General features: G+C 44.1%; 2 protein-coding genes across 9 annotated transcripts in view; one reads left to right on the forward strand and one right to left on the reverse strand.

Annotated features, from left to right (window-relative positions):
• The window catches only part of mcu (mitochondrial calcium uniporter), a 158,566-nt gene extending 146,205 nt beyond the window's left edge, over positions 1-12,361 (reverse strand). The window contains exon 1 of one of the 3 annotated variants that reach the window (XM_043679131.1): positions 12,064-12,361. In XM_043679131.1, the coding sequence (XP_043535066.1) occupies positions 12,064-12,180 (117 nt within the window). In that variant the 5' untranslated portion in view covers positions 12,181-12,361. Of the gene's footprint in view, positions 1-5,961; positions 5,989-12,063 lie in introns of those variants that run through there. The other 2 variants (XM_043679129.1, XM_043679130.1) reach the window with 2 other exon arrangements.
• A 1,895-nt stretch (positions 12,362-14,256) lies between these two features.
• micu1 (mitochondrial calcium uptake 1) overlaps positions 14,257-14,636 on the forward strand; it is a 108,247-nt gene continuing 107,867 nt past the window's right edge. For all 6 annotated transcript variants that reach the window (XM_043679120.1, XM_043679121.1, XM_043679123.1 and 3 more), the window contains exon 1: positions 14,257-14,359. The gene's annotated coding sequence lies outside the window, so the exon portion shown is untranslated. The remainder of the gene's footprint in view (positions 14,360-14,636) is intronic.

Raw genomic sequence — 14,636 nt, forward strand, 5'->3', positions numbered from 1 at the left:
GAGGTTTACCAGGATGTTTCCTGGTATGGTAGAAAGATCGTATGAGGAAAGGGTGAGGCACTTGGGGTTGTTTTCATTGGAGAAAGGAAGGTTTAGGGGTGACTTGATAGAGGTGTATAAGATGATTAGGGGTTTAGATAGGGTCGACAGTGAGGATCTTTTTCCACGTATGGAGTCAGCTATTATGAGGGGGCATAGCTTTAAATTAAGGGTTGGTAGGTATAGGACAGATGTTAGGGGTAGGTTCTTTACTCAGCGAGTCGTGAGTTCATGGAATGCCCTGCCAGTAGCAGTGGTGGACTCTCCCTCTTTATGGGCATTTAAGCGGGCATTGGATAGGTATATGGAGGATAGTGGGTTAGTATAGGTAGGTGGGCTTGGATCGGCGCAACATCAAGGGCCAAAGGGCCTGTACTGCGCTGTATTCTTCTATGTAAGTGCCAGTCTGTGCCTCTTAATTACAAGACGTTGCAATTACTCTGCCTTCTTCCCCTTGATCGGGAAGACAAGCACAAGTCCACGTGTGAGATGGCCAACAATACCAGGTCCCCATTCCTCCAACACAATCCTGTTGTCACTCAAAGCGCGTTGTTAAAATAACCCATTCAAGTCACTGCTCTGCAGGAAGGCTCAATACTTATTTCAACAGTTGTTTAGACAATGTAATTGGAATGTTTATGCACATTTAATTAAAGCTTTATACTGAACAGGATATCAAAGCACACATATCAAAAGAAAGTCAATTTATACAAATGATGCCCATAAAATTCTAATCTCCTTTAATGGAGTACACTCACAACCGACAGTTACTCAAAAGGAATACATTCTCCACCATAATAATGAGAAATAACCTGTTATTAGTGTTGCCAGGACTAGTCTTCATGAAACCACACCCCAGCAATCTCAAACACATCTTATTGGGCAACCAAGGTGAAAAATATCAAGGTCAACTTGAATAAGCACCAAGGCACTCCCCCGGATCAGAGAGGTGAAATAAATCACTGGGATTCATTGAGCAAGGAGGGTTTGCAAGGCAATGTGGGCTTCAGCAGTTTAATCAGTGTCAAATGACAAAACAGAATCTAAACCATTCACAATGAGTGCCAGAGTCCTGCATTAAATCACAGCAACCAATGGTTGGGAGTGGTGCAATGGGGAGGACTGATGGAGAACATCGCTCTCATGTCATCAGAATCGGTTCGGATTAGCTCAGAGCAGAGTCTGACAGTAAGCTGCCAGACCTTGACAACCAGAGACCAGAGAAATCAGAAGAGGGAAGGAAATTACATTGAATTAAATCGTCTAGAACATACAGCTCCTGAAGAACAGGCAAAGCAGATGATTAGCAGTTACCTTCAAAACAGTGTGTCATCAAGTTTTTTATAGCACGGAAAAGGCCCTTCGGCCCTTTGTATCTGTGCCAGTCATCAAGCATCTACCTGTCCTAATCCCATTTTCCAGCACTTGGACGGTGGCTGTAGTGTTCTCAGTGCATATCTTAAGTACCTTGATGGTTTCTGCCTCCACTACTCTTTCAGTTAGTGTGTTCTGGAGACCCACCACATTCTGGGTGAAGAAACGTTGCCTCAAATCATGTCAAAACCTTCAGCTCCTTATCTTTAAACTATGGCCCTTGGTTAAGGACCTTTCTACCAAGGGGCGGAGATTCCCTTGATCTATGCCGCTCCTAACTTTGTATGCCTCAACAGGGTGCACCCTACCCCTCCCCCCCCCCTCCAACCTTCTCTGCTCCAAGGAGAGCACCCTTAATGAGGGTCTCTTCATAGCTTAATCACTCCAACCCAAGCAACATCCTGGTGAATCTCCTCTGTGCACTCTCTGCAGCAATCACATCCTATCTATAATGGGGTGACCAGATTTGTACACAGTACATCAGCTGTGGCCTCACTAACAGTATATACAGCTCCATCATAACCTTCCTGCTCTTGTATCCATGCCTTGACTAATAAAAGCAGTTATCCCACATATTTTCTTAACCAGAAAAGATGCCTTGAGGATATTAGATTCCCTACAGTGTGGAAACAGGCCCTTCGGCCCAACCAGTCCATACTGGCCCTCCAAAGAGTAACCCACCCAGACCCATTTCTATCTGACTAATGCACCTAACACTATGGACAATTTAACATGGCAAATTCACCTGACCTGCACATCTTTGGACTGTGGGAGGAAACAGGAGCACCCGGAGGAAACCCACGCAGACACGGGGAGAATGTGCAAAATCCACAGAGACAGTCGCCCGAGGCTGGAATCGAACCTGGGACCCTGGTGCTGTGAGGCAGCAGTGCTAACCACTGAGCCACCCATATGCATAATGACAACTCCATCCCTCAACTCAATCTCTTGGAGGCAAACCTGGCCTTCATCGAACGCCCGAAATTCACATTTCTCGATCTTTGCAAGTTGGTTTACAACAATCTCATATTCTGGTCATACTTCATTTTCACACCCCAGTTTCAGCACATGCTCTTCAACTTTACAATTCTAGTCATTTGTCTACACTTCTTCCCAATCCCAGCTACCCTCCAATACGTGGAGACACCTTGGCTCTGCCAACATTGCACGAGAATGCTCTCCTTCTCGCTGTGAAAACCTTTAATCAGGCCTCTCCCGGAGTCATGACTCCTGACTCGAATCCTGTTGGCTGCCAATCCTCTTAAGTTCCTTTGGACTTTTGCTACATCATGAAGGTACAACTGCTTTGATGGCCTGGGATACCATCCACAAGTGGGAAGTTAGTAACCTGAGGAACCGTGGATGAAATGGCTGGAATGGATACACCACAGGCCTGAAAGTGAGCTTCCTTTTAAATACAAACTAAGTTGAGTAATGGGCAGCTCAAAAGTACAAAATCTGTCTGAAATAGGATATTAAAAATATACATCATCCTTCTGCTATTATGCTACTCCTCTTGTGTATTAGCGATCAGGTTTATTGTTGACATCAAATGACAAATGCCAATTCACAAACTAGCAGCACATGCTCTTCAACTTTACAATTCTAGTCATTTGTCTACACTTCTTCCCAATCCCAGCTACCCTCCAATACGTGGAGACACCTTGGCTCTGCCAACATTGCACGAGAATGCTCTCCTTCTCTCTGTGAAAACCTTTAATCAGGCCTCTCCCGGAATCATGACTCCTGACTCGAATCCTGTTGGCTGCCAATCCTCTTAAGTTCCTTTGGACTTTTGCTACGTCATGAAGGTACAACTGCTTTGATGGCCTGGGATACCATCCACAAGTGGGAAGTTAGTAACCTGAGGAACCGTGGATGAAATGGCTGGAATGGATACACCACAGGCCTGAAAGTGAGCTTCCTTTTAAATGCAAACTAAGTTGAGTAATGTGCAGCTCAAAAGTACAAAATCTGTCTGAAATAGGATATTAAAAATATACATCATCCTTCTGCTATAATGCTACTCCTCTTGTGTATTAGCGATCAGGTTTATTGTTGACATCAAATGACAAATGCCAATTCACAAACTAGCCCAGCAAGTCCAAGGGAGATAGGGATCCCTCACTGCAAGTATCCGGACAATGCCAATCCTCTGGATACAACAGCACTTCCAAAAGTTGCTCCCACTGTAACCCCGTTCTGAGGCTTGAAAATTGCCACTTCCCAAGAAATGCAAACAGAGCACGATGTCAGTGCTGGCACTGGGGTTGGGGGCACAGGCAACCAGAATCAAACCTCCATGACAACCATTAAACCAGGCTTACGTGTGGGAGCAAAGGATACTGGTCCCTGCAGTGCAATGCTTTGCAAAATCACATTACAATGAATAGATTTCAAGAGATACTTCAGTGGCTGCAAGGAACTTTGCAAGATCACATGGTTGTGAAAATGGTAATATTAAAAAAAGTCTTCATTCCTTTTACTACTTTTCTCCAGTAAGTCACAAAAACTTATGCTTAGTTTTTCTGTCAATGGATTAATACTGAAATCTGAACAAGTCCTGAAAAGCCACCTCTTCAATGTACTCAATGCCGGCTTTACAAAATCCTCCAATCAAGCTGCTTCACCAAGTCTCCCTTATTGCATTGGAGAGATCGCTGCCCAGTCCTTACTTGACTCCAATGAGAGTGGGGCAATGGTTCTGATCACCTTATGGCCCAAACACCCGAGGTGCTGATAGACATGACAAATCCCCTTTCCTGAGAGGAACAAAAAGGGTATAGCTGGGGCTTTTAGGTCAGTTTCGGGAAACCAGTTTCATGCAAAAAGTAACAAAGCACTTCACTATCCAGTTTCAAAAAGTCAAATGCTACTAAGAGGCATTCTTAAGATCACTACACCAAAAGTGATCCTTCAATTGCAATTTTCTTTGTTGACCTCAACACCATGTTTGTAGATTATTGTGTAAGGACACTTTAGCTCATAGAAGTACACTGTTGTATATTGTTTACATAAATATACCCAACCATTCTGTTTCTCATAACAGACTTTACTAGAAATCTAAAATCCTATTTCTCCAACCTCAAACTCTTGCTCCAAAAGTAAATGCGCGACAGAATGGAATCAAGGGGAAAAAGCACCATTCCACAAATAAGATGTCGAAGAAAGCCCAATTCAGACAGCCCAATTCCCAAATTTATTAAATTCAAATAATATGCAATTAAAAGCTTAACCCCAACCTGACAATGACCTATCAGCTTTAAAGTAAAGTGCAGATCGCAATAGAGTAATTTCCACGAATTAAGCAGTCCTGCATTTCGCAATACAGTATAATTGCTTGCATATTGAAATGTTCATGAAGGATGAAATCATAAAGGGTTTGGCAAAATTATTCCAATGATTATTTATAGCTGCGTTATTAATTATGAATACTTGTTTTATTTGTATCATCACAAAGTGTCTGTTGCCATGTGACTTTCCATAAACCAATTATCCACCGTTTTACATCGGTATCATCAGGGACCTCCACCCTCAGTTCATGAAGCAGCACACTTGTGCTCAAAATTCATAATTGGGCGATTAAAATAGAACCTCACCTCACCATTAAAATAAAATCCTCACCTCTCAAAATGGAGGATCTTACAGACCTATCCTCTTTATTCAGAATATCATTGGGAGGATCGTATAAAGCGCCCGGACAAGAACAAAGTGGCAGAGTTTAAGATTTTTAAGATTCCCTACAGTGTGGAAACAGGCCATTTGACCCAACAAGTCCACATCGACCCTCCGAACAGCAACCCACCCAGACACATCTCCCTCTAACTAATGTACTTAACAATATGGTCAATTTAGCATGGCCAATCCATCTAACCTGCACATCTTTGGATTGTGGGAGGAAACTGGAGCATCCGGAGCAAACCCACGCAGACATGGGGAGAATGTTTGTGTGGAGGTTGCACAGTCGCCCGAGGCTGGAATCAAACCCGGGTTCCTGGTGCTGTGAGGCTGCAATGCTAATCACTGAGCCACTGTGCCGCTTTATTAAACTAAAAAGAGTCTTCTATTAAGGTGAAGGAAATAAAGGCGTATTCTTTTCCTCTCTGAGAGTCAACAGACTTTGGAATTCTCTTCCCCAAAAGGCAGCGGAGGCAAGTTAGTGAATATGTTCAAGGCTGAGTTTTGATCAGCAAGACAGTCAAAGATTTGTTTTTTGCAGGGGGGAGAGAAATGGTGGTGGGAGGCTGAATGCAGGGATGAAAGGGATGTTAAGGTCACACGCGGTTCAACCTTGATCTTATTGAATCACGGGACAGGTTCAGGGGACTGAATGACCTCCCATGGAATTCATGATCAGTTTGCATTCCACCTACTGCATGCAGCAGTCTTTCCTTTTGAAAGATTCAAACAACAAAACTGCCTTTTAGCTTAATTATGTCCCTCCAAATCTTTGGAATTCTCTATCTATCTCAAAGGATTGCAGAAACTCAGTCATCGAATAGGTGCAATACAGAGATTAATAGATTTCTGCAGACTAATGGCTAATACCTGGGATAGCATGGTAAGATGTTTTGAGGAGACTACCAACCTGGTCTTGAACAGCAGGTCAGTATCGAAGGGCTGAACAGCCTACTTCTCTTCCTATTCTCCTAAAACAATTATACATGTTCAAAGTTCAAGTACAACTCTTCAGAAATATATACACAAACAGCAATTGCGGCACAAAACTATTGGATATGAAACATTTGAGAGAAACGTTAACAGTTAAAGATCAGCCAAGCACGGTATGGCTGTATTATGATGGATGTGCTATTAGGATCATTACCCCATGTTGTTAGTGCTCATTACTCATCTCTGCAACTTTCTCCAGCCAATTTGTTTCTTTAAACCAGTTATTCTCCCAACCTCCTACTTAAGAAAGAGCACAAGAATGGCCCTTCAGATCCTTCAACATATTGTGTTTAACTTGAGCTGCAGTATTTGAGAAACAAACTAACAGACTCCGTCAAATCAGTGGCACATTTGATGCCCCAAGTATATTCCACTCACCTTGAAGGGGGATCTCAATTTCATAGGAAGGAGATTATTAATGCGCATGATGTGTATTGTCTGCAAAGAATTCCCCAACACAACAATTCGCGAATCTTCTATAAGGCCAGAAGCTTTCTTTCAGCTGCCTGATGGGCAGTGTTTTATAGAACAGAAGAACACGGAAGGATCTGTTAATGGGGTTTGAATAAGTAGGATGGGCAACAAACTTGCAAACTGAACAGCCTGTTCCTCTGTTGTACTTTCTTAGTAATGGTAACGATCATTGTCAGTGCAAAGTTCCATTTTTAATAATCTTGTCTATATTCCATTCTCACATTGCTCCAAGTAGATTCAGCATAGCGCCTGGAATATGCAGTTTGAGTGTCTCCTCCTGTTCTCGGCTCAGTGAACTCCTGGCATCTTTTTATTTCTCCAACCACCTGCTGAATACCTATTTTTCTACTTAGCTTATGGGGATGTCACATTGATGGCTCGACCGACATATCTTGCTGTTTCCTGAGTATCATCACAGCAGCTCTGGAGTCACGTGTAGGCCAGACCAGGTAAGCATAGCCAATTTTCTTCCATAAAGGACATTAATGAACCAGATGTTTTTACAACATTCAATAGTGAATTAGATTAGATTAGATTACTTACAGTATGGAAACAGGCCCTTCGGCCCAACAAGTCCACACCAACCCGCCGAAGCGCACCCACCCAGACCCATTCCCCTACATATACCCCTGCACCTAACACTACGGGCAATTTAGCATGGCCAATTCACCTGACCTGCACATCTTTGGACTGTGGGAGGAAACCAGAGCACCTGGAGGAAACCCACGCAGACACAGGGAGAATGTGCAAACTCCACACAGTCAGTCGCCTGAGGCGGGAATTGAACCCAGGTCTCTGGCGCTGTGAGGCAGCAGTGCTAACTACTGTGCCACCGTGCTGCTTTCATGGTCACCGTCAGAATGGCTTTTAATTCCAGATTTTTTATTGAATTCAAATCTAGGGACCCAGGCTAAGGTTGTGGGGATATGGGTTCAAATCTCACCCAGAAAGTGCAGTGAAATGTTAAACAAAAACACAAATTGCTCAGCAGGTCTAGCAGCATCTGTGTAGAGTAAAACAGAGTTAATGGTTTGAGTCTGGTGACTTCATCAGAGCTGATAGCAGGTAAGAAAAAGTGGTATTGATGCTAAAGTCAGTGGTTAGGAGAAGAGACGACAGAGTGTGAGAGACAGATGAATAAGTGATAATGACAACAGGAGAGAATGGATAGTCTGTGCTGAAAGCAACCCACGTCAATGACATGACCAGGGTATGGGTAAAAAAAACTATGGAAGGATATAATCAGATTCTTGCATTATTGAACTCTCTGCGGAGTCCTAGGCTGCGGGGACCCCAAGCAGAAAATGAGATGCTGTTGATCAAGTTTCACTGAGCCTCACTGGAGCACTGCAGCAGGCCTGAGACAGAGATGTTTGTGTGAGAATACAGTGGTGTCAAACTTATAGGCAAATGAAATGTAACATTTTTACAGTAAAATTCTGAAATAGAAAAAAATGGTCTAATGGTGACCCTATACACACCATCAATTGTTATACAGACATTTGGATCATTAGTATTTTGCAAGGACACCTGCTATCCTGACTTGGTCAATGTGGTTGACTCTTGAAATAGGCAATAAATGCTGGCCTAGCCAGTGATGCCCACCTTCCATGAACTAACCTAAAAATCCTAATATTTCTCACATCTCCTCTACATTAATCTTACTAAGCATTTTCAAAACCTCTGATACATTGAGAAAAGAGCCTAGACTGTTCAATCTGTTTGGACAGGTATATCACCTCTCAGTTCTGTCCTGTATAATTATCTTATTGTATCTTCTCCAGTTATTCTATGTCCTTTGGCAGCAAATGTAAAAATATCTTCTTTAATGACTAGACTGTCAGTCTTCAGGAGGGGTTTAGGACCTGGGGGAATAGGGTCCTGCCAGGAACCTATGAATATCTGCGTGAGATTGGTTACACTGATGGGTTTGAAAAGCCCTGATGGTCACATCAGCATTTGGAATGTATTCAAGTGCAGATACGTTTGGAAAGATGTGGCCCTGATTCAGACAAACATTAGGGGTGGCCTCAGTTAACAGCTCATTCAATGCAGAAGCTTGTCGGAGTCAGCACACAACCTGCTTTGCTCTTGGATCCTCCTATCCTTCAAGGAAGCTGCAATCTAAGCAGCATTGTCTCAATGCACATTGAGGCCATTCGGCCTATTGTTCCTTACTCTTATCTAAACTGAAAATGTGTTGCTGGAAAAGCGCATTGCAGGTTAGGAAGGCGGTGCTGAGTTCGAGGGATTTGACTGAGACAAGGTGGGGGGAGGGGAAATGAGGAAACTGGAGAAGTCTGAGTTCTCTTATACTCAATACTCTTATCTAAAGTCAACCTCGTGCCTTTTCCCCATATCCCGACACACCATTCCTATCTAAATACTGTAATCACTCAATGCCCTCAGTCATTGGCAAGTGGTGAAGCAATCAGGGTCAAGTTAGAAAGCAAACAGTATTGGACTACAATCTTAAAAGAAATTAAGAGACAATAAGCTCCCATCAAAATATCAAGCTGAAACATTAACTCTTGTTTTTCTGTCCACATAAACTACTTGCTCAGTACTTTCTAGAAATTTTATTCAAAACAAATCCTCTTCAAAACAAATCCTCAAACAGGAGCCAAGGAAGATAAAATGAGATGGAGGGTTGGCATTCTATTCTTTTCATAAGTTATTAACTATTTCCCCAATATTAACAAGCAGGACATGTTCCTTCACAGTACAAGATATCCTATGTAAATCAACATCCACTGTACAATAAGTGGCATGTAAATGGGACCTTCTATAAGTCACAATGGACCATACTTTTTAATACAAGTTAGTAGAACTCAACTTTGCATTCCATCAGAGGCAGGAGACATTTCCAAAATCAGTAAATGGATTATTTATCGTCAACTATACATCAGGAATCTACAGGAATATGGAGTCAGGCTCTCAGTGAATGGCACAGCTGACTCAAGAAGCCAAATGAACTATTCCTGCTCCCAATATGCACAATTTCTGAAGTGTCTTAAACAGCTGCTCTCTCCATCTTCTCTCAGGACATGAAATCTTGCTCATTATCCTTATAAATATTTTAAGCAATATCATTACATGTTTGTAATGTTGCCTCGTGACAGTTTGCCTGTCCTACACATTCATTTTACAATGCTTTATTAATATTTAAGTGAATGTGCATTAGTTGAAGCTGTCAGTTACTGTCTTATTTTCCACTACATAACAGAAATAGCTTGAAAGATGCCCTGCTGGAAGGCAATGAGAACATGGAGTACACCCAAGTTGTCTTAAAAGAAAACTACAAAATGACAACTACCTTATCTATTTTCCTGATTTAGAATGATTCCTAAAGCATGGTAGGTGCTGCAACTGAATAGGAGTAAATCAGACTTGTTACAATGCAGAAAGATGCTCAAATGAGCATTAGAAACCAGCGTCAATATTCTCCTGCCTTTTTTCCCTTGCACCCCTAAACTCTGTTTCTACTGAAGCAATTTAGAAGTCATTACACAATGTCCTCAATTGAACCTGTCTCCAAAGCACTCCCAGGTAGTGACTGGCCAAGCCCGAACCACCTTGTGTGTGAAAAGCTTTTTGTCAGACCTCACGTTTGCTTCTTCTGCAAATTACTTTCCATCTCTGCCCACTGGTTCTTGATCCTTTTACAAGCGGGAACAGCTTCTCCCTATCTACTCTACCTAGCTCCCCCATGATTTTGAAAACCTTCCAACAGACCTCCTCTCTGCAGTCTTCTCTCCAAGAGAAAGAGTCCCAACCTCACCAGCAATCATCATGAGTGAAGTTTCTCATCCCTGGGACCATTCGTGTAAACATTACTCATCCAATGATAATACCACTATGCCACTGCCTCCCTCAAATATAAACATAATGGTCTTATTACTTCACCAAATTTCCAAGATCAAATATACTACCATTATTTTCACATGCTCACAATGTTTATTTCAACCAAAAGCAAAGCAGCCTCCAAACAGCCCTGCGTTGCCTCTTGAGATGTTTAGTAGAGGCAGCAGAAAACACGTACAAATTGTTAAACGCTGTGGTAATACAGTTTCCATGCTCTGGGAATAGCCATACTGGAAACAAGACTCCAAGGATGGTATTTACAACTCTTTTGCCATGAGGTAATTGGAACAAGGGATTTCATGGGAATCTCAGTTTGGAGAACAGTGGGAATGATTGGAGCAGTCAGTTTTTAATTAACATCTAAACACATGCAATGTCTAAATTAATCATCCCAACATGTGACACGAACAGATGCAGGCTGAGCAGCAACGACAGGCGACCAAGTATAACTCATTCACAACTTTGTTCAGGAATCCTTGGACTGGGCAAAAAAATCTGCCAATCATAAAGACACTCCCAACTGTTCCAGTTGCAGCAACAGCATCCAACATTTTGATACTACCTACATGAGAAAAAAAAACACAAATTGCTCTCCCTTCTCCCAAGGTGTTGCTTTTGTTTAAGGGTATAGTTTCACAAGCAGAGACACCTTGAATCATCTGGACAGTGCAGCAGGTATTTGCAATGCACATCATTAGCAAGAGGGAACCAAGGAATTTCAGCTAGCAAACTCTGATGTCAAGTAATTTCAGTGCTATTCCCTTTGATATTTCTTGCAGCATAACAACCGTGCATCTTTCAAGTGAAATGTTAGACAGCCCTGCAGCAGTTCTCCTGTCTCCTTCCTGCTTATCGCATGCTTCACCCTCTCCAGCTCCCAGCCCAATAAAGTGAAATCACTTCCTTCCTCCCTCTCTTTAGTCAAAGGTTCCTTATTGCTCTTAAAAAAAAAAGCATCAAAACTTTTCATCACCATTCACCCAGGATCTGCCACATCCTGGGGCACTGTAGCAAAGACCAGGTGCTTTCTGGAGAGTTTCCATCCAGAGTGAGCCGCAGGGAGGAGCTGCCTCCTTGGGGGAAGGGGTGTAAACTGACAGACAGTCACCCACTATATCTCTTACTCATCGTATTCTTGAAGAGTACAAGTCCCAGTGCAGTTCCATCCACTCCTGACCCAAGGGATGACTGCAGCAGCTTGTCTGTCAGCAGGTAGCCCCAGGGCGGGAGAAGGGAAGCCCAAGAGTGGAAGGGGAAAGATAGGAACACTCTTTAGGGTGCATTGTGGGAGGGGGCAGGGAGAGAAAGAGAAATAGGACACAAAGTGGGGGGATACCCGAAAGACGAGGGAGGGAATAGGAAATCTCTCTAAAGATGCTGCAATGCTCCAGGTGGAAAACTAACCCCGCCCCCAACAGTAGTGGAGGAGGAAAACGAACACCAAGCCCCCCCGAAGTTTGGGGTGGGCACAGGATGGGAAATCCTTGAAGAGGTGCTGGGACATCTTGGAAGGAGGATCACACCACCCCACCCTCCCAAAGTGGGTAAAGAGAGTACTCTTCCACCTCAGCCAAGGTGGGCGGGGAGACCCGGAATGCTCGGTGGGTGGGAGACAGACCCCACTCCAGGAAGCTCACTCACCGTCCGCTGCTGCTGCTGCTGCCTGCTGACGCCCAGCCCGCTGAAGCTGCTAGCGGCCGCCGCCGTCCGGGTGCTGCCCAGGGCGGCGGAGAGCAGCGCCCTTGCCGCAGTCGCCATCGCCGACAATGTGGAGCCGTGACCAGCGCCCGGGGAGAGAGGGGAGGGGAAAAGAATGGAGGGGAGGGGAAGGGGGGGGGGGCACTAAAAGGGGGAAAGGGGTGGCAGGAGGTGGGGGATTACTCCGTGTCCCCTCTCGTTCCGCAGCGACGGACGCGGCTGTGGAAGGACCTGGAGGGCGGGAACCAGGGCGCAACGGCCAATCAGAGTGCGGGGGCGAGCATTCCAGCTGTCACTCAGTCGGACCCGCCAATCAGGGGCGGGATAAGGTGCCAGGGGCTACCGCCAATCATCTAGCGGCCAGAGCCGATTGGCTCAATGTATCCAGCCATTCGCCAATCAGATCCAGCCCCAGGTGGCGACAGCCTGGAACTGCCGAAGGTTGATTCACTTTTCCCCCATCTCTCCGTTCTGTTACTGTGTTTAATGAGTTTGTTCCTTTTGTAAAATTCAAAAGCACAACAAAAATCATATAGTCTACTTCCCATACGAACTATTTAACTCCGTCAACCACCTCTCCAATTACAAGTAGACAAACTGCTTCCCATGTGCAGAGAAACGCCGAGCGTTTGCAAACCTTGGTAACCAACAACAAATGTCAGTGAAATAAAACAAACTGCGGACGCTGAAGATCTGAAATGAAAATTGCTGGAGAAACTCAGCAGATCCGGCAGTATCTGTAGTTTGAAAGCACAAGGATCACTAGAATTGAAACATTAGCTCTGCTTTCTCTCTACAGATGCTGTAAGACCTGCAGAGTTTCTCCAGTGAGGAACTTTTTTTTAGCGATAGGGTCATGGGTGTTTCATCTTTCAGACCGTTCACCCGTACGATAAGTTCGAACGAATGGTGGCGAAATAGCAAATAATATCCGATCTGTTCCTCTGCGGAGGTTATCAGATCTGCTGAGTTTGCCAACATTTTCTCTTACCACATCTGCTTGTATATGTCGTCGGGCATGGCAGGGACAGCTGTGTTGGAAATCGGCCCATTTATTTCAATATTATATACATTTCCTATTATTCAAAATTTTCAGTATCCTTCTATTAGTGTTAAATCTTACTTTTTTCTTCTAATTTTAATGAGTTTTTACAAATTCACCCAATTCCTTTTTGGAGGTGGTTCTTCCTCAAATAAAGTACCTGACGAGGGAGCAGCGCTCCGAAAGCTTGTACTTCCAAATAAACCTGATGGACTATAACTTGGTGTTGTGTAATTTTTAACTTCCTCTAATTGTCAGACCCTTCTTGTTTGTTTTGAAGATGTCTCTTATTCAGTCAACATCACGGAAATAGATTGGTCATTATCACCTTGTTCGCCACATTCATAAATATTGGCGGCGCTCCTTTAAAACCATCCGAGCCCGAAACACAACGTGATCTCGATTTAATGTTTGTAGCAAGGTGGCAAGGAATAATTGTGACTGCACCTCATAAATTATTGTCTATGAAGGACTTTAGACAAGATATTTACGAAGAGAGAAAATGTTAAGGGTCTACGCCAGAAACAATAGCTAACTTTCAAAGATTAACTAACATTTTGTGATTTTCTTGCATTGCAGTATTTTGCCCTAAAGTTACGTTTGTTTCTCAGTCTCATTGAAACCAGGAATAATAATCAACAACAATTCTATATTTTATAACACTTGAATCATTTAGAAACTGAATATTTGAATGCATTTTAACCCACAGCTGAAATAAAGCAGATGCTGAAATCAAATGTCTGAAGTACTTGGCAGGTCGGACAGCATCTGGGGGAACAGGGACAGAATTAAGGTTTTTGTAAAGCAGGAATCTACGGGTGCTAGAAATTTGAAATAAAAACAGAAAATGCTGAAGAGAGTCAGTATGTTTTTAAACAATCTTCGGAAAGAGAAACAGAATTAAGCTTTCAGACCTTTGATCTGTCATTAGCATAATAAAAGTGAGCGAGATCACATCTGTTGCTGGTCTGCCCATGACCTTGCACTCAGGCTCGCTTGGAGCCCTGCAGGGAGCCCTGGAGCAATCCAATTCAACTTTGGCTTCCTTGTATCAGTGGGCGGGGTCTGCGTACGCCCTTACGTAATGACGCGGGAGGGCGTGGCCGACGCGGTGACGGTTGGAGGGGGGGAAAGCAGAGAGGGAGGCAGGCCGTCCGCCCGCCCTCTCCACATCACGGAAACTGTGGGAGAGGAGAGGTAAGGTAGGGCCGGGCGGCCGCCCGCCTGCTATATGTCACCTGTTGTTGGGCTGCTCTCTCCGTCCCGATCCGCCAGTCGGTTGTGGACGGAGTCCGTACGACTCAACTCCCGGAGGGAACGGGGGGGTGTGAGGAGGAGGAGGGCGGGGGCCATTGATGGGCGGGGCCGGTCGTCAGGGCAATGGGGGAGTTGGGGTGGAGGGGAGGAGTCAGATGTGCGGGCGCAGTCTGGGAGGGTGAGGGGCACTGACAGGGTGAGGGGCGACGGGGAGGGT

Source organism: Chiloscyllium plagiosum, chromosome 38, assembly GCF_004010195.1.
Source record: "Chiloscyllium plagiosum isolate BGI_BamShark_2017 chromosome 38, ASM401019v2, whole genome shotgun sequence".
In the NCBI taxonomy this organism is placed as follows: Eukaryota; Metazoa; Chordata; class Chondrichthyes; order Orectolobiformes; family Hemiscylliidae; genus Chiloscyllium; species Chiloscyllium plagiosum.